The following is a 26,173-nucleotide window of genomic DNA, read 5'->3' as shown; positions in this document are numbered from 1 at the left end:
AGCCTGGACTGATTCTATAAAAGACCTGGGAGTGTTTACTGATGCTAAGCTATATTTCCATGACCAGGTCAATTACATATTCTCTCACTGTGCTAAAATGTTGGGTCTAGTTTGTAATATTACTTTCAATTTCTCATCTCTAGACTGTATGTTCAGATTGTACACTGCATTAGTTAGATCTAAGCTTGAATATGCGTCCGTAGTCTGGAATTTGATTATGTCAACGGACACAAACAGCTAGAACACACCCAGCAGAGGTTTGCGGCCCTTCGTTTTAATTGTATCTATCCTCAAGTTCATTACAGTTATTCTCTTGCTCTGGAGTTAAAATTGCATACTTTACGTACTAGGGGACATCGTCTTGATGCTCTCTTTCTTATTCAAGTTTATTTTGGCTCGAAATTCTGCCCTTCTGTTCTGGAAATTGTTGGTCTCCAAGTTCCTGCTCGGTATATCAGAGACTTTGCATTGTTCAATGTTTGCTCCTCATCTAAATATTGTCCCTCTGCTAGATGTGCAGCAGCTGCTAATGTTGTCTGCAGGGATGTTTATGTATTCGGAGCCAGGAATGTTCTTTCCAAACGATTTTTAAATATAGTATAATTGTTAGTATTATTATTATTTGCATGTGCAATAAAACAAACTGAATTATTATTATTATCCTATGAAAATCTATACTTTTCATTTCTTAATTAAATATTTATGTTTCATTTCTCACTTCTTAATAACACTTAGATTTATGTTAATGAAATTATTATCATTTGTTTGTTTGTTTACTTTTCTACATTATTGTGTTTTCCTCAGTGCTTGCCTGTAATTTGTCTTTGACTTTATAATGTGTTTGTCTATAATGTAATTACTTTTATCTACACCGTGCTCTGCCTGTAATTGGCCTTGCGGCTGTTGACTCAGCACATGAATAATAAAGACCTGAATTGAATTACTACTATTATTATCATTCTTTTTATTAATTTCATTATTATTATTATCATCGGTTACTTAACCAACAGACAATCACGTTTCTGGCACTCTCTCCCTGCCTTTTCATGTAACGTCCGGGGTGCTGCAAGGCTCTGTTCTGGGGCCTTTTCTTTTCAATGTATTTATAAATGACCTATGCAACTCCGTTAACTACTGTAAATTTCTAATTTTTGCCGATGATCTAAAAATTCTCTGCATTATTAACTCTCCTCATGATTGCCTCTTACTTCAATCTGACATTAATTCCGTAAGTGACTGGTGCACTGCTAACTCCATGAAACTTAATATTGCTAAAACGCGTGTTGTATCATACACCAGAAAAACAAATTTTCTGAGCTACGAGTATCAGCTTTGTCATGATATCATTACAAAGCACCAGCAGTATTAAGGACCTGGGTGTTTTCTTTGATTCAAAGTTACATTTTCACACACATGTTAATTACATATTTTCTGAATGCATAAAGCTTTTAGGCCTTATTCGCTCCATTACCTACAGGTTTTCCTCCATGGAGAGTCTGTATGTACTATATTTTACTTTAGTCAGGTCCAAGTTGGAATATGCCTCAGTAGTTTGGAACTCCATCACCTCGACTGATGCCAACAAGCTTGAGCGCATCCAGCAGAAGTTTGCGTCCGTCTGTTTTTATCGTTTTTTCCCTCATATTTCATATAATTATTCTTATGATTTAGAGAAATTAAGTCTGCAATCTTTACATAAACAGAGACATCACCTTGATGCACTTTTTCTTGTTCAGGTCTTTGGTGGTCTTAAATCCTGTGCTTCTCTTTTGGAAAATGTTAGCCTTCGCGTTCCTCCCAGCAATCTTAGGGATTTTGATTTGTTTCATTCTGGTCCGTCACAATAACAATTACAAATTATAAATCACTCTGTCCAATGTGACCTGTAAGTTTTTTACTACATAAAAACTTAACACCCTTACATGTTTCGGTCTCTGTGGACCATCTTCAGAGGGCGTGTAAACAAATTATGCGATAGTGGTTTCCTATTTGTAGTGATGTTAGGGACTTCTCATTGTTTGGTGTTTGTCCCTCTAATAAACACTGTCCTTCTGCTCGGTGTGCCTATGCTGCCAACGCGGTGGGTAAAGATCTCGACATATTTGCAATCGGAACAGTTTCTGTCAATGACACTGAACATAAAATTGTTAATAATATTTGTTAATGATACTCGTAATATTACTTCTGTGTATGTGGTTTTATTTTGTTGTTCTCTCCTGTTAACGTTAACTTTATTTTTCTTGGCATTATTATTAATCTATTGTCATTAAGTAGACTCTCAAATTTTGTATTTGTTTTTTTAATTATTTTTATGTAATTCTATGTACTCATTCTAACCTTCTAATTGGCCTCTGTGCTGTTAAGTTGTACGTAATTAAACATGAATTGAATTGATTTAAATTAGGATGTTGAGCTGCCACACGAATAAATAAGAATTAATTGGGTTATTATTATTATTATTATTAACTTCTATGTGTGTATGTATGTGTATTGTCCTTTCTCATCACATAATGGAATAACCATTCGAAATGTACTTATTTTATTTTTCTCGCCTGTTAAGGCTAAATTATTATTTTTTTGTTTTCTTTTCTTTTCTTGGAATTGTTACTAATTTACTGATATTGTATAGACTGTCATATTTTTTATTTTGCTCTTTAATTTTTGTGTATTTCTATGTACTCGTGCTAACTTTGTAATTGGCCACTGTGCTGTTAAGTTTGCACATAAATAAACACGAATTGAATTATTATTATTGTATGTGTATGCTGCTCTATTTGAAACTCAAATTCTCACATTGTGGCTTTGTCTGTGTATGTCTGCTTCTGTATCTTATTCATGCTGTGTAATTAATATAGACTATCATTTTTGTATCTTGCTTTTTTAATTATTTTTGTGTATTTCTCTATTCGTGCTAGCTTTGCAATTGGCCTCTGTGCTGTTAGTTAGTTAGTTAGTTAGATAGTTATGGGAGAGGGTGGGTTACCCCATGCACCATGACCAGTTTGATCTATTGTGCTTCCCTCTATGATATTCTACCAGTCTTTATACCCTACCGATATTGGTGTGTACCATCAGTCCCGACCGAGGCAGTGAGTTCTCTACTGGCTTGGCGGTATCTATAATGCTTCCCCCATTTATCAGAGGCATTAGAGACTACTGTTGGGCGGGAAACATCCTTGAATTTGGCTCAGTGACCTCCTTTGGAGATATGAGGTTCTTTTACGTGTGGGCGAGAAACGTCCTTGAATTTGGCTCAGTGACCTCCTTTGGAGATATGAGGTTCTTTTACGTGCCGTAAAGCTACGACATGGGACACACGGCTTAAAGTCCCTCCCGGAGGACTTGTTCCCTGAATTTTTGCGCCCTTAAAAATTCGATGACCTCCGCCGGGTTTGAATCCGCGTACCACGAGTCATGAGGTGGGAACGTTACCTCTAGACTACAGAGGCCGCTTCTGTGCTGTTAAGTTTGCATGTAAATAAACACAAATTATTATACCGATATATTGGGTTTTGGACTTTATCCATCGTCCTGGTTTTTAAGATAACTAATGAAAACACGAAGGCCGCTTATGAGCTGTTAAGTTTGCATGTAAATAAACACAAATTATTATACTGATATATTGGGTTTTGGACTTTATCCATCGTCCTGGTTTTTAAGATAACTAATGAAAACACGACGTTTCGGAAACTGGATCTGCTTCCGTCCTCAAGTGAAGGAAAAACCTATTCTGTTGGGTCTGTTAGAAAGAGCTAGCCTCAATCACTGGACAAACCAATGTCACAAAACATGAAGATTATAAACACCTGAGACCAGGCTAAGTCCATGAGAGCTAATAAGAAAAATATTCATAACAAATTGTTGCAACCGCATACAAGCGTGGAACTATGATAGTTAGATCTGTAGAAATTTATGACACGAAACCAAACTCATAACCAAGTCCATGACCCCACGGCATGGAATAGAAAGAAGAACTAGTAACAAAAACTAATAGTGTCTAACTAGCATCAACAATGGAGTAAATCACGTCTATCTAATTTAGAACTTAATAGAAATGGATAAAAGCATATATCACGTCATACAGATCTTCTCTGTGAATTGGTGACTTCATTGCTGATAATGGGGATCCAAATGGGAGAAAAGTCCAAACTGGGTTTGCTAATTGGGTTGGCCGAGCATGCCATATGGGCCACTTCCTTGTATTTCCTATATCTGATGTGGCATATATCACGTCATACAGATCTTCTGTGAATTGGTGACTTCATTGCTGATGAGGGGATCCAAATGGGAGAAAAGTCCAAACTGGGTTGGCTAATAGTCCAAAAGTCCAAAAACCCAATATATCAGTGTGTTATACACCATCGTCAGAATCCTACAGTAACTATAAAATATTATTATTATTATTATTGGCACTACAACCCTTTGTGGGTCTTGGCCTACTTTAAAAACTTTTTCCAGCCGTGCTCTGCTTATGCCTTTGTTTTCAGTTAACTCCAACTAAGTTCCTCAAATCCTTCTCCACACCATCCATCCATCTCATTCTTGATCTACCTTTCTTCCTTTTCCCTTCTGGTTTTAGAAGCATTAGTTTTTATAATTTCTTCACTTTCTCTCCTTATATCAGCATCATTAAACAAACTATATAATTCCTTAATACAACGTCTTCGCCAAACCCTATCAATTTGTATTGCTCCATACACTCTCCTTAAAATCTTATTCTCAAATACTCCAAGATGTGCTTCATGGTCCTTGCTCACCAGAGTTCAGCTCTCAGATCCATACAGCACTGCTGGAAGTATAGTAGTTTTATACAGTTGGCATTTAGTTTTTCTCTTTAGTGAGTGAGAGTTCATTAGTTTCAACCTGCTGTAATAACATCTATTTCCTATTATAATTCTGCATTTAATATCTTCTTCCAGATCATTCTTACAATTTATTAGAGACCCCAGATATACAGATTCTGTCAGAACTACAAAATTATATAAATCAATAACAAATCTTTGGTTATGCATCAAGTTTGAATAGACAGTCATTTAGTGCCATAAACTTAGTTTTTTTCTCATTTACTGTTAGTCCAATTTCCTTAGCAGCTTTCTCCATACTAATGAAAGTTTCTTCAACTACTGCTAATGAGTGTCCAATTATAAGTAATAGGTCTTGTACAATTAAATAGCAGGACTTTATTTACAATTTGAAAACAGATTTGGGAATCAGCATATTTTCTGTGTACCTCAAATCAGGCATCATATAAAAGTTTGACGCATTTTTAGAACAAAATTTGAGATTTTTCACTTTCTGCACTTTCACAGAAGAATGATCTTATTTAAGCAGCTGGCATATCAACATATACTTAAAATTTTGCACATTTAGGAAGAAAACATTAATGACTTCATTTTCTTGCATCTGACTATTACACAATTTTCTAACAATAATCAATTGTTCTAAGACTTAGTATGTATTAATTAACATTTGCAGCTTGTGTCAAAACTGCAGTGAGGTTTGACAGACTTGCATTTGTCCTAACTGCTCCTCTGTCAAAATGAGTCCGACTTGCTCTATATCCAGCTTTTTGTAAAAACTGAATCACTGTATCAACTCGTAACAATTGCGGTCCTTTAGGACTGTGACGATGCAAGTTGAAGTAAAATGGTGGTGCTGGATCCTTATTAGATTCCAAAGAAATCAGAGGATTAATAAGTTCATTTTCAACAGTGTATGTTGAAAGCAAATTTCCTGACTTGACAGTTTCCTTATCATCATCATCTGCTTTTAATCGCTTTGCCTGATTTTCATTGTCGCTTTCATTTCCATACTTATCAATAAAGTTCTCTTCTTCATGTGGAAATTTGTTTTCATCCTTACAGCTGCATCTACAACAGAAAATGGAAAATAATTTGCTATGTGTACAAGTAATGAACTACTTCACCACCGAGATAATGCTACAGCACACACATCTAATTATTCCATTCAGGCAGCCTGTGGCTTGCACGTTCTCCAGACTTAAAATCTCTGTAATTTTTATCTGTGAGGAAAACTACAAAACAAAGTATATTTAAATAATCCCTACATATTGCATGAACTTAAGCACAACATCTCTGAAATTATTATGTCTATAGAGGTCAGTGAACAAAAACTAGTGTCACGTCTTTTCAAGCAGCTTGAAGTACTTTTAACAGCAATAGGGTGACATTTTGAGCATTCAGTATGATGGTGAATTTTTCTAAGAAATATATTTATTTTGAGAAATGAATATCTGTGCTTACAATGCACAGCAGATTCGCTGTGACTGTGAGTCAGTGGATAATAAGCCAATGGTAAGAGATAATCTCTCCACACAGAAACCACTTAACAACATAATTAGTCTAACAGCATGGAAAAAGCTACAAGCCAATGGAGCACACATAACACTAGTACTAAGATCACATCAACATCATTACGAATTGCACAAATAACATGCATTATACCCAAGCCTCAAAGGGAATGGTGCGCAAATAAATCCAACAACAAGAAACACCCTCAAGAAAATATTGTGACATGTTGCGCTAAGGAGAATCACCCCCCACCAGCAGTNCGAGTTCTACTGTAGCAGTCGGCGACTTCAGTTGTACAGCCGCCGAGTTATAACGTGGCCATCGCCGAAGATAGTTCCGAGCAAGCTTACGAGAGCGTGTTATCAACAGTTCTCCAGTCAGCGGACTATAGTTGGAGTATAGCAGCCGTCGCGGTAAGAAGATCCGGACGTGTGTGTGATTGTGTAATTGGGAGCGTGTGATACAGTGATACATAGCTCCCCTACCGTAAACGTGTAGACTACTGAACACAGAGTGAACTGATTTGCGCATAGGGTTATAAATCGTGAAACCCCGCAACAGTGTCGACAGATTAATGCGATTAGGGTTATAAAGTGTGAAACCCCGCAACTGTGTGATAATTAATTGTAGCCGTTATTTGTAGATTGTTAAATAAACCAGTCAACGATCTCTACGGTGTCTTCAGTAACGTAAACGCGTTACAGTGGTGTCAGAAGTGGGATCAGTAACGCAAAACGCGTTACAGTGGTGTCAGAAGTGGGATCAGTAACGCAAAACACGTTACAATATCTTTTAAATGTGATAAAAATGAAAAACAAAACAAAACAAAACATTAAGATGTTAACTAATTAGTTTTAATTCCAAGGTTACTTTATTTTAATCAGGAAATATGGCGTTCACACAGGGTACATAATTTTGACATACAGTGCAACAATTTTAGCAAGATAGAAGACACCTGATGATGGTGGTATGTGACCGGAACACGTACTAAGGAAGAAGGGTGACTAGATGATAGTGTAACCGTCCCCTTTCTATCTTTGTATTTATTTGCCAGCTTCGGTAAATCACTTGACGCTTATCGGGATCGTGTTACGGTAATAACTGAGGCAACAGGAAAACTGCACATTTAAAGCCAGTCCACTGCTAGAAATCAATGACGCTATTTGTGCTCTACACAAACTGTTTATTCAGAAGCGAAATACTATAACATCATTAGCAAGTACAGAGTAATGTGCCCTTTTATTACTATCAAAGATTAATAAACCAAATAAAGACTGATAAATTTAGATAAACTTGGAGAGTGCAGCCCAATGACGTCTGCCTCCGACGAATTCAAAATGCTAAGACCTTCTGCAAACTCTATCCTGCAGGAGCATCGCTTCATCCCCTGTATAGGATTTGAATCGATGGCCTCTCTCCCAGACAATAATAGTTACTTATCGGCTGATTTTAACTGGACAAATCCATCATGCAATCAGCACTAGACAATCACATAACGAACTTTGAGACTAAAGAGATCCAAAGATATAGAACCTGGTACCCCACATGTGAAAGCGGTTATTTCTTAGTTTAAGGTCCAATTACACCCTTCCGAAGACACTTTTGTAACAGCTACACTATCAGCAAAACAAAATTTACATCTTTGGCAAACTACAGACTTGCCTCATGTGGTGGCCTCGTCCCTTTTCCGGTCACCCAAGCTGCAGGTAACAAAACAAGGCAGTTGTTTCTGTCCAGATGCGAAAAGCAAGTCATAACATGCTAATGAATTGGTCTCCCCAATAAATCAGTCACTCTACTGAAATGGCTAAAGAGGACCATAGTGTCCCTTGAGGAGTTGTAAAAGGTTTGGACTGTCACAATCTCCCCAGGAGTAATTTTGGCAATTTTGATTCAATGAATTGACCAACATTACTGCTTACTTGCCTTTGAAGTCCAAACAACAAAGTAAATAATACAAAAATACAACACAGTTATTAAGAAATGGCAATTATTAACAAGAACATGTATATGCTTATTATACAAGGTAACACAGAATTTAAGTGACTTTTTTTTTTAAACTACTAATCCAACTTCAGTAGTTTACATATAACACATAACAGTCACACACATTTTTCATTCATACCTCCCTCAATATCACTCATCAGCTACTGAGGCATAGAAAATCATTTCATGTAGTAAAATTTTTATAAATACCTATTCATCACAGCTACTTAATTACAGAGCTTGGTTCTCAATAACTTCATATCAAATCAATTATTCAGTTTAGGCAATATCGCAACAATCAAACTAGCCGACTTCTACTCCCACAAAGTACGGTTTTAGAAGTTGTTTGTTAAACATTCCTCTCAGCTTTCCTTTAGAATCAGAGATTTCATATGCAGATGGTGGCACAATTTTTGTGATAATATAGGGCCCTTTGTATGGAAGCCTGAATTTGCCAGTCATGCCTGCAGCTGCATCAGATACGGGCTGGCATCTTACGAGCACTCGATCTTGAAGTTGTGGATCCCACTTGCTGTTGCCAATTCTTTTTCTTTTCATGTCGGCTGCCTTCTGCTTCATTCGGGCATAGGCGTGGAGGATCTTCTCCTCCAAACTCTCTACGGGTGGCATTTGATCCTGTGTCTTACGAAGAATTTGCCTGAATATATCTGGTCTTGTTTCATTGAAAATAAGTTCAACTGGAGAATAGCCAGTCGTTCCACTCACCGAGGAGTTCAGCCATTTCTCAACAAGTGGAATCAGCTCTGGCCATTTCTTGTGGGTCATATTGCAATAAATTTTGCAGTACTTACTCAATTCGCGCATTATCCTTTCCGTTGGATTGCTCTGTGGGTGTCTAATGGGTGAATATTTTACGGCAATATTTAGATCGGAAAGGGATTTCCTCCAGGTTGGGTTCGAAAATTGTGATCCATTGTCACTCAATATGGACTAGGGTACGATAACATTAAGGAAATAATGTGACTTCAACTTACTCAAGCAACTTTTAGTCGTTGCTTATTTAAGTGGACACAGCTTAACATGCTTTGAAAATACATCAAGACATACTAAAATGTACTTAACTCCACCACGTCCAGCAGGTAAAGGACCATAGAGATCTAATAACATGACCTCTCCCGGTTTAGTTGGTAGGTGGGACCTACTTTCAATCTCATAGCTCCGATTTGGGTGTTTCACGCGTTGACATGTATCGCAATGCGAGACCCACTTCCTCACCTTTCTACCCAGACTTCTCATGTAGAATGTGAGTGCAATCTCATGCATGCAACGGTTAGTCCCTTGATGCCCCGATGATGTGTGTACGTGAGCCGTGCTAAAGCAATGGCTCCTGCCGTGACGTAATGGCTTCCAGCCATATCTCTGATGCTACCCTTCACCCGAGGTCCTAGAACTTACCCCCTCCTCCTCTTCCCCAATACCACGTGATTTTCCCACCCTTTCTACCCCTGTGTCTTGGAAAGAAGTATGTTTGGGAGCAGAGGGTTAGTCTGTTAAGTGGATCCACTTTGGTAAGCACGTCTGCTGACCAGCCTGGGATATTTTCTGAATTTCAATTCAGAAGGGTGTTGTTTCAAAATTGCGTTTCGGCATACTCTGGGTCTGGCTGCAGACGTTGGGGTTATAGTCACCAGCTATCGGGGCGATGGCGTGGCGGCGATATGAGAGTTAGTTTTTTTGTATAAATATATATATATTATTTTCTTGAGGCCACCTGTGAGTGAGGTTTGCTTAGCCTGTATTATATAGACATGTAATTTTTTGATGCCGCCTGTGGCGGACCAGTTCAATTTAGTTATTCAATGTATTTGTTCTGATGCCGCATGTGACTAGGAAGGGACTTGTATTCAAATGCCACTGGGCAGGTTGTTGAGTTGATGCTGTGAGGTGCGGATTAATGTAGAGTGCAGACACTCAGCCAGGTTTATTCTATTTATATATGTATTTTTGTCATTACTTGTTTCTATGTTTATTAAACATTGTTATTGTTATTTTGTGGATATGTCATTGACTTCTACAATGATTTTCCACTGCGAGCTTGGTTTCCTGCGATGATCTTAGGGAGCGTTGTAAACATGACGCGAGGGCCAGAGACGATGAACCGCTCCCGACTTCACCGACGCTTGGTGGTGGTAGGGTGAAGACGGGAGAAGTATCGGTTCATACGAAACCTATAACCTTATTCTCCAGACTGTTAGGGAGATATATTCTCCAGTAGGGGTATGAACGACTGTCTTTACAATACAGCACGTCATCTTTAAGCATATATTTATTCTGGATTGAAGGCAACGCCGTCGCCAATTTCTGCTTAATTTCCTGAATTTTAGGATCGCTCCCTTTGTGTTTCGCTAGATCTTTCAAGTCTCCTTTCAGGTCAGAATCCAGGTTCAGGTTAATAGCCGATACCAAAACATCCTTTGGTCTTCCTATTCCATTTATCTGTTCCCGTGTCAGGCCTATCAGGTTCCTACTCAATGCGTCTGCCAAAAAATTGTCAGACCCCTTTGTGTGAATTATATCTAAATCATACTCATGGAGTTGCAATATCCATCGAGTAATGCGATTTGAGGTCAGATTACATTTCTTCGGGAACGACAGCACCTTGTTATCTGAGAGGACAGTAATCTTGTGACCAAAGATGTACAATCTGAATTTTTGCAACGCATATACAACGGCCACCAGTTCCTGCTCGCAAGTAGAGTGCTTCTGTTCCGTAGGAGTTAATACTCTAGAGACAGTGGAAACAATGTATGTTTCTCCGGATTCATTCTTCTGCATTAGGACTGAACTAATGCCGTATTTGCTTGCGTCAGTATATATAGTGTAGGGCAAGTCCTGACTGGGGTGAATTAAATGAATACTACTCGCAAAACATTCGCATAGTTTTTCAAACGCTGCCTGGTCCTCAGCAGTCCACAACCACTCTGTTCCCTGTTTCAGCAGCGGGAGAAACAGAGCAACATAAGTTGCATAACTCACAATAAATCGGCTATGAAAATTACACGTTCCCAAAAACTGCCGTAATTGTTTTGCATTCCGAGGCACCGGATATTTTTGAATGGCAGCCACTCGATCCGGGTCTGCAGACACACCTAAATGATTTATCCTGTGCCCTAGAAATTTAACTTCGGTCTGACAAAACCGACACTTAGCTGCATTTATAGTGAAACCGGCGTTCGTTAATTTACTAATGACTATGTCAATATGTCGTAGGTGCTCTTCAAAGGTGCGAGAAAACAGTAATAAATCATCCACATAAAACACTATAAAGCTCTCAATCCCATCTCCCAGCACTAGTTTCAAAGCTCTGATAAAGGCTGACAAGGAGTTTCAAAAGCCATATGGAGTATGCTTGTATTGGTACAGTGGAGTCGAATAAAAATGCTGTGTACTTGCGAGATGCCTCGTTCAACTTAATTTGAAGAAAAGCACTACTCAAATCTATAGATGTCAGGAATCGTGCGCCATTAAACCTTTGTAATAATTCTTGTATTGGTGGTGTACGTTCACGATCTGGAACCGTAACCTGGTTAATCTTTCTAGCATCAACACACAGACGTACCTTCCTGCCTTTCTTATAGACGACAATTAAAGGGCTTATGAATGGTGAATTCAAAATTTTGATAATGTCGTCTTCAATCATTTGTCTAATCTGCTCTCTCACAACAGGGCGAACAGCAAATGGCATGGACCTAGAGAAACCCACTATAGGTTTAGGAACGCTAAGTTGAAACTTATACTCAAATACCCAACACATTCCAGGCCTTGAAGTCATGCGCTTAAGGTACTTCTTCAACAGATTACTTAAACTTTCCTTCTGAATGTTATCCAGACCTTCAGTCGCTTCAATCAGAGCATACAAGTCCGCAGTCCGCAATGAACATAGGTCGAGGACATCTTGTTCAGTTTTATCAGTACGCTTTACATTAAACTGGTCACCCTTCCTGGTTTCATAACTACTCTCCCCATTACTACTTGCAACATCCTTGTCAACAGAAGCCTCAATATGGCTACTGTAAACTTCATCTCTATTAATCCCGTTGACTTCAAATATCTTAATATCCTCATAATTTTCTTCCTGACTGCATCTAGCGTCATCGCCACGTAAGGAACTCTGCCTTACATATTTATTCTCACAAAAATCCGAGGGCTGACCTCTTTCTTCAGCTTGAACAAGGTTCGTGGTAGCAAGTGGGTTTCTGTGGGGCACTTCACAGGTGGGTTGAGCAGCAGTGAATCGGGTGGGTAATATCCCTGCCTCGGTCCAAATGGATTGGGTTTGCATAATATGAGTTATATTATGGTTCGGCTGTCCTTTAGACCCCATCCCATCACATCCTACTTGCTTTTTATCTCTGCTCTGACAAAACAACTGAGTCTTCCTCATCCTGTCTCTCTCATAATGCAAGAATTTCCTTGCGAAATCAATCATAATACCGTATTCATGAGCATAATCACAACCTAAAATCGCCTCCTATCCTGTCAGCTGAGGTGATATTAAAAACACACATTCAAATCTGTCTTCTCCAATACAAAATTCTAAGAAAGCCTGAAACTTAATCCTCCGCGTCCTGTTAACAAAGGCAGTGACAAGAGCTATATTTTCCAGCGGCAATGTTAAAATCTGCATTCCTGTCTCTACTAACCTCTCATACACACGTTCTGCCAGAATGCTAACCTGACTTCCGCTATCTAACACTGCGGTAACTCTTAGTTCTCTGAAGGAAATGTCTATTTGGGGGTACTCGCCTAGGTTATTATCATTAACATAAAGTACAATTAGCTTGTCTAAAGGATTCAAAGCACAATCGTCCTTCGAGACATTAAAGTTATTTGCATGATCATCACTATCAAAACTGTGCCGAAAGAGTGGACCCTAAACACTCCCGTGTTCATGTGTGAAAGGCGTCTGGTCCACAACACCTCTCAATGGGAATTTCCTGAAGGCTGTTGCGTAGAAGTCTGTCTTTGTTCACTGTTGCTCATTTGTCGAGTGTTAGTCTCGAAGTCTGGTGCGGCAGGATTCAAAGTCAGTCGGGTAGGGGAATAATTATTGCTCAATCCTCTACCGCTTTCAAAAGATTCGTGCTGTCTGTAATGCAAGCTTCTGTCATAATTATCCCTTCGGTAGTCATTTTTGTGGTTGTAGCGTACTTGTCTCATGAACTGTTGGTTAGGTCTATACCTATCATTCTGCTGGCCATGGCCAGGTCCCCTATTCTGCATTGAATTTAAGTTACTGGGTGAAGGGTTCGGCTTCCTGTTAGCGTCATTTCCTTCAACCATTTCCTGTCTCTTGAGGAAATCAATCACCTCCTGAATTGTGCTTATCTTCGCTCCCAACATAGTCCTTTGTGCGTAAATGGGGAAGTGAGACCTCAACGCGTCTACCAGCTCTCCATCTCCAAGTTTCGGTTCAAGATATGATGCCAGCACCGCATATTTGATACTTGTAAAGTGACTATAGACATCAATAAATCTGATTGCCGATCGTACTCGTACTTATCTTGGTAGATGCTACACTTCACCAAGTTCTGATGTGACTGAGACCAATAGTTTTTAGAAAATGCAATTTTGAATTGCTTGTAATTAGTGAGCATGTGTGGAATAGAGGCTAACCGCTGTTTGCCTACAGGATCTACAATTGGTTTATAAGCAATAGCCAGTTGGAATTGTTTAGGGACTCCCTGAGCCGCATAAATTCGTCCAGCTGGTTCAAATGGAACATCGCATTCACCTTGGAGCTATCATCAAATATCGGTAATGAAAAGTCAGTTTGACTCAAGTAGCTGTTGGCGCTATGAGGATGAACAAACATAGGTACATTCTGATCACTCACACCTCCATTCATACACACATTACAAGATACATGGTTATCAGAGCATACCAAACTACCATTTTCATTATTCCGTCATCACTGGCATTTACAGCGAGAGTGGCTGGAACAAAACTGCTTTTAGATGGTTGTGAAATTTCTACGCTGGTAGCAGCTCCTGGGCTTACAGGTAATTTACCCTTCGAGTTGCTAATAGCTGACTTAAGCTCATCAAAATTATGCTTATTCAGAGATTTTTCCTTTTCTACCACATGCAGAACTTGTTCCAGATGCTCCCCTTGCCTTTTTTGAAAGATTTCTTCATTTTTAGCAAAATTACTTTTAACAACATTTGTTTCTTCTGACAGCTCTGCAATTTGCTGTTACCTGTTCCTTGTTCTGTATAATTTTACCTGTCAATTCATCTGCTATACGGCTTGTTGACCTAATTTATCATCTAGTTAGTTATTGGAGAGGGTGGGTTTCCCCATGCGCTTAGACCTGTATTGGTCCACTGTGCTTCCCTCTATGATTTCTACCAGTCTCTATATCCTACCGGTACTGGTGCTTACCATCAGTCCCGCCCAGCCAGCGAGACTGGCTCTACTAGCTGAGAGGTATCTATAATGCTTCCCCCATCTACCAGAGGTATTAGAGACTGCTGTTGGGCGGGAAATGTCCGTAATTTGGCTCAGTGACCTCCTTTGGAGATATGAGGTTCTTTTACGTGCCGTAAAGCTATGACATGGGACCCACGGCTTAAAGTCCCTCCCAGGACTTGTTTGCTGAATTTTTCTGCCCTTAAAATTTCAACAACCTCCGCCGGGTATTTGAACCCGCATACTACGAGTCATGAGGTGGGAACGTTACCTCTAGACTACGGAGGCCGCTAATTTATCATCTATCTCAGTACTCATTACTTGGAGATTTCTCTTAACAGCTACAAGTTCTGATTCTGTTATCCTGGACCTGTCTTAGAAGGTGATAAAATCTGTCTGTCTCTGAACTGAGGTTTTTTATAAGTTCCTGCCTTAATTTCTGATTCTCACTTTCAAATCTCTTAAGTAGTTTCTGCTTTTCCAGCCTAATATCTTCTTTTACCTTACTATGTAAAGGAGAAATTTCACCCTTAAAACTTTCTTGCAAAATAGCTATCATTTGCAACTGGTCAGACTTTAAGGAAGCTAACATGCTATCAAACATGGCTTGTAAAGAACTGGACATGGTGACGGGGTTGGTAGAAGGAACCTCTACACTAGCCTGCTCTGTACCGCTCACTTCACATGTGTTATTTTCTAGTTACGTACTCACAGTTTCCTTCTGGCTCTGTCCTATCTGCACCTCGTTTTGGCCTAAATTCATGACATATTTTTCTTGCACACTCTCTTTCTGTATGGATGCGAGGTCTACCTCACACACTCCCGACATATATGCGTCTCCTTCCAACTCCATGACACGGCTAAGCAGAGCATGGTTCGGCATAACTGCACACCACTGACTGACCTTATTTCTGCAGCGCTGACCCGCTGTTGCTCTCCGTGAGTGAAGTGTGGCTCCATCTATCCTGCTCCTCTTGTTGTTATGGTTCAAACTCCCCATTGATGCTACCCTTGGATCTGGACCTTGCTGGTTGCTGGGTTCTCAGTCTCGCAGATAGTTGGACTCAGCTGGCAGTCGTCCGTCGTATGTTGCCTTCGTTATCAAATCGTGCACTCACGTTAGCTGCGCCATTTCTTGTAACCGTCACCTTTCTATCTTTGTTTTTATTTGCCGGCTTTGGTAAATCACTCGAATCTTATCAGGATCGTGTTATGGTAATAACTGGGGCAACAGGAAAACTGCACATTTAAAGCCAGTCCACCGCTAGAAATCAACGACGCTATTTCTGCTTTCCACAAATTGTTTATTCAGAAGCGTAATACTATAACATCATTAGCAAGTACGGAGTAATGTGCCCTTTTATTACTATCAAAGATTAATAAACCAAATAAAGACTGATAAATTTAGATAAACTTGGAGAGTGCAGCCCAATGACGTCTGCCTCCGACGAATTCAAAACGCCAAGTCCTTCTGCAAACTCTATCCTGCGGGAGCGTCGCTTCATCCCCTGTATAGGATATGAATTGACGGCCTCTCTCCCAGACAAGAATAGTTTCTTATTGGCTGATTTTAACTGGACAAATCCATCATGCAATCAGCACTAGACAATCACATAACGAACTTTGAGACTAAAGAGATCCAAAGATATAGAACCTGGTACCCCACATGTGAAAGTGGTTATTTCTTAGTTTAAGGTCAAATTACACCCTTCCAAAGACACTTTTATAACAGCTACACTATCAGCAAAACAAAATTTACATCTTCGGCAAACTACAGATTTGCCTCCCGTGGTGGCCTCATCCATCTTCCGGTAGCCCAAGCTGCAGGTAACAAAACAGGGCAGTTGTTTCTGTCCAGATGCGTAAAGCAAGTCATAACATGCTAATGAATTGGTCTCCCCAATAAATCACTCTACTGAAATGGCTAAAGAGGACCGTAGCGTCCCTTGAAGAGTTGTAAAAGGTTTGGACTGTCACAATAGGTTGCACTTAAGATGGAAATATATGTGTAACAAAAACGATGGTAAGACAGTCAGGTGATTCAGCCCTTTGAGAAAGATGGTATAGTTGCCTAAGTTCATATATGTATCTGTTCTACCTTGTTTTCTCCCAAATAGTGAAACACAGAGAAAACTGTTTGTTCTGCAGCTACATGCCTGATTTGAATCTAAGTCAACATCTTTCCCCATCTCTTCCTCCATAAAGAAGACACTGGGATTGTGACAATGGTATCATTACTATAATATGGGAGAAAACTCGCACTGCCCTGCATATTGTTCTCAGGATATAGGATAAAAGCCAAATGGCACTATCCTGGCAAGAAATCAAAAACCAATATTGGAAAAAGCAGTGAAATGATTATCCCCCCTCCATCAAATGTGATGGGCAATGTAAGTAACCAAAAAGAGTTTCTGAAACTGCAGTGCATATTTATCTGTACAAGAAGCTAGTACACAACTAAACAGTTCAATCATCAGTAAATTAATACTGTGTACTGTCCCACAAGCTTCATTTTACAGATGCAATCACCATTACATGTTCTTGTCATTAAATTTTTTTCTTTTCCTTATTGACAATCAGATACTACAATCTTTTAGTCAATCTGCTGTCTTGTGTACAATTAGTTAAGAATTGTATACTTCAGTGGCTTGAGTGGGTCACTTACATCAACGCGTCCCTCAGTTTTTAGGTTTTCTGGCCACTTTTGTCCAATTCTTCTGTGGTCGTGTTGATGTAAAAGCGGTTGGAGCAGTGGGTTGGGGTGGTTAGCTAATTTGCTGAAGTGGTTGATGCTGTGTTCTTTGATGACTTCTGTGACGTATGGAGTTTTGAGGTCGGTGTGAATGGTGTGTTTATGATGAGACAAAGAATTTCTGATTGGGTTCGTTGGATGAGATCTATATTTGATTTGCTGGCGCATCCCCAGAGTTGAATTCTGTATGTTCATATCGGTTTGATGACTGATTTGTATATTAGCAGCTTGTCAATGGATAGGTGTGATTTTTTTCCTATGAGCCAGTATAGGTCTTTGATTTTTTGATCCATTTGTTTTCTTTTCATGAGGATGTGTTATTTCCAGTTGAGCTTGCTGTCAAAGGTAAGTCCAAGATACTTTGCTTGAGCTTTTTGTTGGATGGTAGTGGTAGTGTGAAATTAAATCTAGGATTGCCATGGCAAGAGCTGCATTTAGCAGCAAATTGGACTTAAATTTGAGAAAGAAACTAGTGAAATGCTACGTTTGGAGCATCGCTTTGTATGGGGCTGAAACTTGGACACTTAGGGCAGTAGATCAGAAACACCTGGAAAGCTTCGAAATGTGGTGTTGGAGAAGGATGGAGAAGATCAGTTGGACCGATTATGTGAGAAATGAAGAAGTGTTATTTAGAGTCAGTGAGCAGAGGAATATCCTACAAGAAATAAGAAAACGGAAGGCTAATTGGATTGGTCATATCTTACGCAGTAACTGCATTCTAAAAGAAGTTATTGAAGGAAAGATAGAAGGGTGGATAGAAGTGACCAGAAGACGAGGAAGACGACGTAAGAAGATGCTGGGTGACCTTGGGGACAGAAGATGATATTTTCATTTGAAGGAGATAGCTCTAGATCGCAGCAAGTGGAGGAACTGTTTTGGAAGAGACTGTGGACCTGTCATCTTGACAGATTACAGATGAATGAATGTGGTTTATTTGAATCTGGGGGGGGGGCATTTGCCTTTTCAAAGTGTGAACGTTGTTTGAATGGATTTTGTTTCATTAACTTTGATTTTCCATTTTTTTTAGCCATTTTTCTATGAGTATGAGGTGGTTCTGTAAGTTAGGTGCTGCTGTGATGGGGTTATCGTGTGTGGCAAAGATAGCCATGTCATCGGCAAATGTCCCTATGAGTGTTTTATGGGATGTGGGGAGATCATAGGTGTAGAGGAAGGGGCTAAGCAGGCTTCCTTGTGGTACGCCTGAGGATTGGTAGTCTTCTTTATTGTTCATTGTTTACTTTAACTACGAAAGTTCTATCGGTTAAGTATGAGTGTAATGTAGGGAAGTAGTGTGATGGGAGAAGTGTTTTTATTTTGAAGAGTAAACCTGGATGCCAGACTTTATTGAAAGCCTGGGCTATGTCTAGGAATACTGCAGTACAGTATTGGTTTTTGTTCAGTGCTTGACATATGGTATTGGTGATGCGATGGCTTTGTTGAGTGGTTGAGTGCGCTCTACGGAATCCGAACTGATGGTCTGGGGTCCAGCTTAGTGGACTTGAGTCTTGATTGCTTTTGTTGAGAAGTAGTTTTTCAAGTTTTGTTATTACTGGTAAGAGGTGTATTGGCCAGTATGAGACGTTAGTTGGGTTTTTCCCAGGTTTTAATATCATTATGATTTGGGCTGTTTTGAGCAGGAGGGGCCAGTAGTTTAATCGGAGAATAGCGTTGAGTAGGTGTAGGAGTTTAAGTCATACTTTTTTTGGTAGTTGTTTTATAATTTCGGTGGTGATGAGGTCTAGTCCTAGGGCTTTTTTTGGTTTTGGTGTGTTCATTGCTTTGTGGACCTCTTTCAGCGTGAAAGGCTTTGGTTGTTTTGATCTTTACATGGTTTCGTTGAGCACTGAGTCTACTTCCTGCAGTGGTAGGTTGTCCTGGGGGGTGAATACTTCTTGTAAGTGTTGTGCAAACAATTCAGCTTTTTCATGATCGCTTCTTGCCCATCTGCTTGGAGTAGTAGTGCACTTACGTATTGGTGAGATAACTGATGTTGGTCGTCTTTTGTTCCGTATGGGTTTCCAGATAGAGCTGTCTTGTCTTGAGAGCTTAGCAGCATATTTTTCCAAAGATGTATTCCTTAAGTCCTGTAGTTGTAGTTTTAGTTTGTTGCTGAGTTGGTTGAATTTTAGTTTGTTTTCCAGGGAATTGTTTTTTGCCAGAGTGATCTTGCTCTTCTTTTTTTGGCAATTAATTTTTTTATGCTTATTGGGACGTCGGTGTTGGAATGTAGGGGTTGCCATTTTGGCTGCTTCGTGTAGTAGGTTTATGAAATGTTTGTAGTCTCTTTCTATGTCCGTTGGGTCCTTCAGTTTAGTATTTAGTATTGTGTTGGTCTCTATGATTTGTCAGAATAGTTCTCAATTTGTTTTGGAAGTATGGAGCTTGGGCTTGGATTTTTTTGGGAGTATTGTTGTGCTTATTGTTGCTATGATAGGAGTATGGTCAGAGGTCAGATCTAGACTTGCGGTGACGTTTATGTAGGATGGGGAAATGCCTTTTGTTATAAAGAAGTCCAGTAGATCTGGAATTTTTTCCTTATCTGTTGGCCAGTATGTCGGAGAGCCAGTAGATATGCATCAGCAGTTGTTGTCAGTGATCGTCGCGTGTAGTTCTCTTCCTTTTGCGGTGGTGAGCCTTGCTCCCCAGAAGGTATGTTTGCTACTGAAGTCACCTCTGGCTATAAATTTGTTCCCCAGGCTGTGGAAGAAGGTTTCATAGTGGGTTCTCTTAAGATTAAATAGAGGACAGTAGATCGCAGAAACAGTGAAGGGGTACGGGAAGGTTGTGATTTTGATTGAGGTAGCTTGGATGTGTGGCTCTTCGTATTTCTGTAAGATGAAATGATCTATAGTTGCTTTGATTATGATTGCTGTTTCTCCATGTGCTTTGCTGTCAAGGTGGTTGGTCTGGTAGATTTTGTATGTTGGTATGTTGATATTACTTTTGTCGGTGAAGTGGGTTACGCTGATTAGTAGAATATCTATAGCGTTTATCTTTAGGAATATTTTTATTTCTTCTTGATGATTTTGTAGGCCGTGCTAGCCATTGTGCTATTCTAAGAAATTTGAACATTTAATATATTTTGTTGACGAGTGTAGTGATCATATCTGGTACCATAGTGTTTTGTTTCAGTAGTTTTCAGTAGTTGTTGTAGTAGGTTTTTTAATTTGTCTGGGAATTTGATTAGTATGTGGGTAGATTCTTCTGGCAGAGCTCAGTTGCGTCCTGTAGCGTCTGCGTAGCTTCTGGGTGATGATGGTTCCGGTGCTGGAATATATCTCGCATAGCTTTTGGTTGAGTAAATAGGTGTGGTGGTAATTTTTTGGTGTATTGGGCTAATGAGGCCTCTGGTTATCTTGCGGTAGTGGTCGCAGCCTCTGTAGTTGGCTGGGTGGTCTCCTTCACAATGCGCGCATCTGGCTGGTGTGTTCCTTGTTTTCTTGCAGTCCGTAGTGTTGCGCGATCCACCACATTTGACACAGACGTATGGCTTATTGCAGTAGGTTTTTGTGTGTCCGTATTGTTGGCATCTTGTGCATTGTATGTTTGTTTTGTTGGAGTGCGGAGGTTCTATTTTTACGATTTTGTTTTGAAATCCTGTTATGTCATAGATGTTTTTGTTATTTGGGGCTGGTTCTAGGTGTACGGAGAACAGGTTTAGTGGTTCTTTGGTGGATTTGTGATGAATATTGATGATGTTTCTGACTCTGTGCCCCAGCTCAGCGAGTTCTTGTTTGATGTCTTCAATGTTGGTGGAGTGATGGAGGTAGTGTATCACAATTCGGAATGCTCTGTCTTCTTTTAGTTGATGTGTGTTGTAGTAGATTTGTTGTGTTTTGAATTCTCTCACAATTTTCCTGTATGCTTGTGGGGTTTCACAATTTATTTCGACCATGTTATTTGCTAGGCTTTTGGTGACATATTGTTCTTGTTCGGCAGTTTGTTGAATGCGTTTTATCATTTCTGAGTAGTTTTGGACACCATGAACGAATATTGGTGGTGGTTTGGCTATTTTCGGAGTCATAGTGATGACGTTGTTTGGGGTTTCCGGTTGGCTTAATAGGGGGTTGAATCGGTTTGTTGTCGTGGTGTCATTTAGAGTGGTTGGGTGGTGCTTCAGTATTCTTTTTCTTTTAGTGCTTCTAATTCTTTGCCAGTCATTGTTGCTGTTGTGGTGGCCATTGTTTTCATCATCTTCACTGGATGATGACATTTTTTGTATATGTTGTCCTCCTATGTTGTTGGTTGAGTTGTTGGGGTTTGTGTTGTGGTGGTTTGATAACTGGTAGGGGGTAGAAGAGAGGAGGTGGTTGCATTTGCGGATTTTGGGTTTGTGGTGGTGGTAGAGTCAGAGGAAAAGTAGTTGTGGGTGAGGTTACTGGGGGCCAGTTAGTGTTGTAGTGGATGTGGTTTTGAAGAATGCATATTGTATTGTTGAAGTCTGATGGGATATTTGCAGAGTACATTATTGCACTGATGGGATGTTTACATTACTATCATACCTGTTATTTGGAGATTCCAGTATGTAGATGTTGTGAACTGTGTGTGTTTTTTTTTGGTTTATATTATTTGTTTTGTTGTGTTTGTAGAGATGTTTTCTCACTGGAGTAGATCACAAGCATGTTTGATCTGTTAGTTCGTTTTCTTGAGTTTATTCACTATAAACACTCGATTCCTCGGAGTGCTACACTGATACAACTGCACTACTCAGAGTTTTCAACTCTGATCCTTGTCATTAAATGACCATAAAATTAAATAAAAACCATAAAACTGCAAAGGTTCTTAATTTCATTAAGAGTTATTGTGACTAATCATGTACATCTCTAAAACTGAGTTCTTTTAAGGTCTTGTAGTTTCTGTATGATTTTCTGTTCCCACCTTATGGTGGTCATTCTGTAACCAAAGCATGTAGTGGTGATTACACCCACAGAAATAAAACTTGTACAGTATGCAGTACTTATGTGTATACACAAGCAGGATGTAATATTTTTAACAAGATTTACAGACATGTGCTAAGCAATTATGGTTGTTTGGACCTCTGTCTTCTGCAGGGTGATGATGTGTAGTCTTACAGGTGGATGTCATCATTTTGGAGGAACACACCCTTTCAGTCTTCAGGGTTTAAATGTGTTAGGTGAGGAACTGCTTTATTTACATACAGTCTGGTTGTAAGGAAGGATGTCACTCAGATTCACAAGACAGGGTGATGGAACACAATCTGGGCCAATAAGAATGGTAAGTTTTTAAAGTGAAACTATCATTTCTGTCACAGAAAGAAAACAATATTGTCATCTCTCAAAAGAGCAACCTTTTCTCACAATTTCATTTCCCTCCTGGGATGAAGAACATGGTGTGCCCCTAAAAATGACCGTTTTTATATCTATCATTGCCATTAGCCTGGAAATGACTCCATTCCTAACGCCCTCCAATGAATCATAAGTGACCACCTTCCTTAAAATTAGGCTATATAACCAAGAAAATTCCTTACCCTACACACTTGAACCCTGAAGACAGAGGTAGAAAGCATGTACATCTGCCTACACACAGAGGGGTCCAAAAAAATGTACTCACTCTTTGATAGTCAATATCTTTGGAACAAAATGACATGTAGTTACAACTCTTGTGTGTGAGGAGAGAGAGGGAGAGAGAGAGAGAGAGAGAGAGAGTGTCATTGTATGTGTTCGAAGTGACCACCATCAGCGGCTAAACAGCGTCGATGCTGCCAGACTGCTGAGTGAACTATGACTGTCAGTGTGTCCAGTGTGATGGCTGCACATGACACTTCGATGGTTTCTCGTAGCGTGTTCAGTGTAGCTGGCTTTTGTCAGTAAACTTCATCCTTCAAGGTTCCCCATAGGTAGAAGTCGAGAGGTGTTAGGTCTGGAGACTGTGGTGGGTACTCAATAGCACCTCTTCGACCTATCCACTGTCCAGGTAGAGTGTCATCCAAGTATGCCCTGACATCTCGATGGTAGTGAGGTGGAGCACCATCTTGTTGTAGGTAAAATCTCTCATTTCCAAACAGCTCTTGAATGGCAGGGAAAATTGATGTCTGAAGCATATTGAGATACACCTGACCAGTTACGGTACCTTCAAAGAAAGGACCAATCAAACCATGTGATGACAGACCACACAACATATTAACGCCTGGTAGATTCACTTCCTTGCCCATGTGAACATGTGGATTTACAGGAGCCCAATACACACAATTGTGGCGGTTAACAGTACCGTTCATTTTGAATTACGCCTCGTCAGTACCACTTCAATACAGCCTTGTACTGCTCAAAGAACAACCTCTCAGCCATTGTTGCTGCTGTCTTCTGCTCGCAGCGCGCACACAGCACGACACTCACGCGACTCATGTGACCTTCGCCATCTGTTGAGAAAACATTACACTACACTACCGCACAAGAACTGTAACTACATGTCATTTTGTTCCAAAGATATTGACTATCAAAGAGTTAGTACATTTTTTGGACCCCCCTGTATACGGCAGACATGACCAAACTGTGTCTCACAAGCCACGTGCAGCTGTCTTGAACAGTTAGTGCAGCTCAAGGAGAAAATACCAATAATTTTTTTATGACTGGAAAAGAAATATAAAAAAATGTGATAATGTAGAATGCCCATGCCATCCAACTCCTGTCTGTTTGCGGTTGCAAAAATTCTGAAAATTATCACATTACAACTGCAATGTTCAGTAAATAGAACCACTGATGCTATATGGTGTCACCACCTGAAGACCACAGTATAAACTACTACAGAGAAAACCTCAAAATTAATTACAGTGTATGCAGATGTTATCCGCATAATGCAGTTTACCTCGCTTCAGCTACAAGTTGCCTAAGTAAGAGATCTGCCTTAACTTTCCAAGGAAACTTGTGGCTGTGATGATGCACAGCAACTAGGAATTCCTCACTGAAAATACTTCCTGACCACATTGGTCCTAATTCTATGGCAACTTTGCCTGGAAAATTACGTGAACACCCACATCCAAGTAAGGATGATGGTAACTCTGAAACAAAAAATTATACACATAAAATATTAAGAACCCAATAACAAACTGCATTATGTAAGTATTACACATATCCTAACCCAAATAATCTACAAGGACTGTTCTATGAAACCTGTCTGATGACTGTTCTAGGAAAAGGTGCACAGACCATCAGAAATAATCCCCATGGACCATGAACTGAGGCACTAGGAAATCAGTCCTCCCTGCAACAATCTGCCTGGATTGCTAGTGTGTCGCACAGCCATGCAATCACCTTCAACTGGCTGTATTCACCAGCAGTGCCATGAATGGGCTTTCACTTGTAACAACCATCACTGTATTCTTAGAGTTACAGAGCTGACCGATAACCAGGTTTAGAGTCAATCTGACTGCTAATATTATATATCGCCATATGACAAACTTGCCTCTTGCAAAGATGATCCCTTCCAGGAATGTTTGTTTTGTGTAGAGACAACAGAAAGGGAACTAAACCACAGACCATGTAGGGATAGTCTGATAATTAAACAAAAGACAAGTTTAACTTAATGATTTATAAGATGTATTATAATGAAAAGGGGGCATGTGGTAGCATTGTTGGTTGAGGCATTATACTACAAGCTGGAAGGTCACGGGCTTGATTCCCAATGAGGTCACTGGATTTTTTTCAGCTTACATAATCCTTTCAGCTGCACTATGGCCCCGAGGTCAACTCAGCCTCTAACAGGGAAATGAGTACCAGAAATCTTCCTGGGGGGTAAAGAGTGGCCAGCACATAGGGCTGACAACCTCACCACCATCTGTGAGCCGACTGTCTAGAAAATGTGGAAGCCTCAATGCCTACCAACCCTATGGGCCTCCATGGTCTGAAGAGAGGGGATGTGTGTGCACAAGAAAAACGATTCAGAATAATATGGTTGGTGCCAATTTCCATAAAACCATAGAATATACAGTCTTTGTTCCTCTGTGTATGACACACAAAGAGACCCTGGAACCTTTTTAAAACACAGTTAACTGAGTAGTCCTGCAGTTACCACATACCACAGAATGAAAACAACTCCTCTTCACCCTTACTTCAGATATTAACCAAAATCCAGATAAATTAGCGATGCATACAGCATCCACAAATGACTACAAATCTCAACCTACACTATGCACAGTGTGAACAGCTATCTGTTTACCATCAACACCACCAAGGAACTAGTCAGGAAATCTCTCACGTCTGAACTCAAATGTTCCACAAGTTATGCTTTTAGCTAATTTTGCTTTTAAGATATTAACACACACAATTAGGTAAGGTACTTATCCTTTTGTCTGCACACCCAAATGACCTAGACAGCTATGCCGGTGGGAGCGTAAGCTCCTGGTAGAACCACCCAANTGGGGGGGGGGGGTCTGACATGGGACTAACAACCACGTGCTGGAAAAATTTACTGTTACGAAACCACGAAGAAGCACAAGACCCACACAGTGTTGTAGTGTCAGTGAACAAGAAGGATGAGGAGGAGGAAGAAGACTTATCTTCTTATGGTCATGGCAGCAGACTACCCATAGGATCACCAGACTCAATCCAAGCAAACTTCCAAACCAACCATCCGCCTCAAAGGCAGCCAAATGACCCATATGTGGTAAGCAAGTGTCTATAAAACAGCTCAGCAACCCCCAGATAGCCTCTAGGAGCACCATGATGCCATACTTCTG

The 26,173-nt window shown here is 39.9% G+C and overlaps 1 protein-coding gene across 1 annotated transcript in view; it reads right to left on the bottom strand.

Annotated features, from left to right (window-relative positions):
• Positions 1–5,165: 5,165 nt before the first annotated feature.
• Positions 5,166–26,173, bottom strand: part of LOC111865199 (TRMT1-like protein) — a 49,051-nt gene continuing 28,043 nt past the window's right edge. Inside the window, exons 5-6 of the mRNA XM_033751772.1 lie at positions 24,304–24,496; positions 5,166–5,870 (exon numbers count right to left, since the gene is read on the bottom strand). Coding sequence (XP_033607663.1) covers positions 5,459–5,870; positions 24,304–24,496 — 605 coding nt within the window. The 3' untranslated portion in view covers positions 5,166–5,458. The remainder of the gene's footprint in view (positions 5,871–24,303; positions 24,497–26,173) is intronic.

Source organism: Cryptotermes secundus, unplaced genomic scaffold, assembly GCF_002891405.2.
Source record: "Cryptotermes secundus unplaced genomic scaffold, Csec_1.0 scaffold745, whole genome shotgun sequence".
NCBI classification, from domain to species: domain Eukaryota; kingdom Metazoa; phylum Arthropoda; class Insecta; order Blattodea; family Kalotermitidae; genus Cryptotermes; species Cryptotermes secundus.
This window is presented reverse-complemented; position numbering and strand designations above follow the sequence as displayed.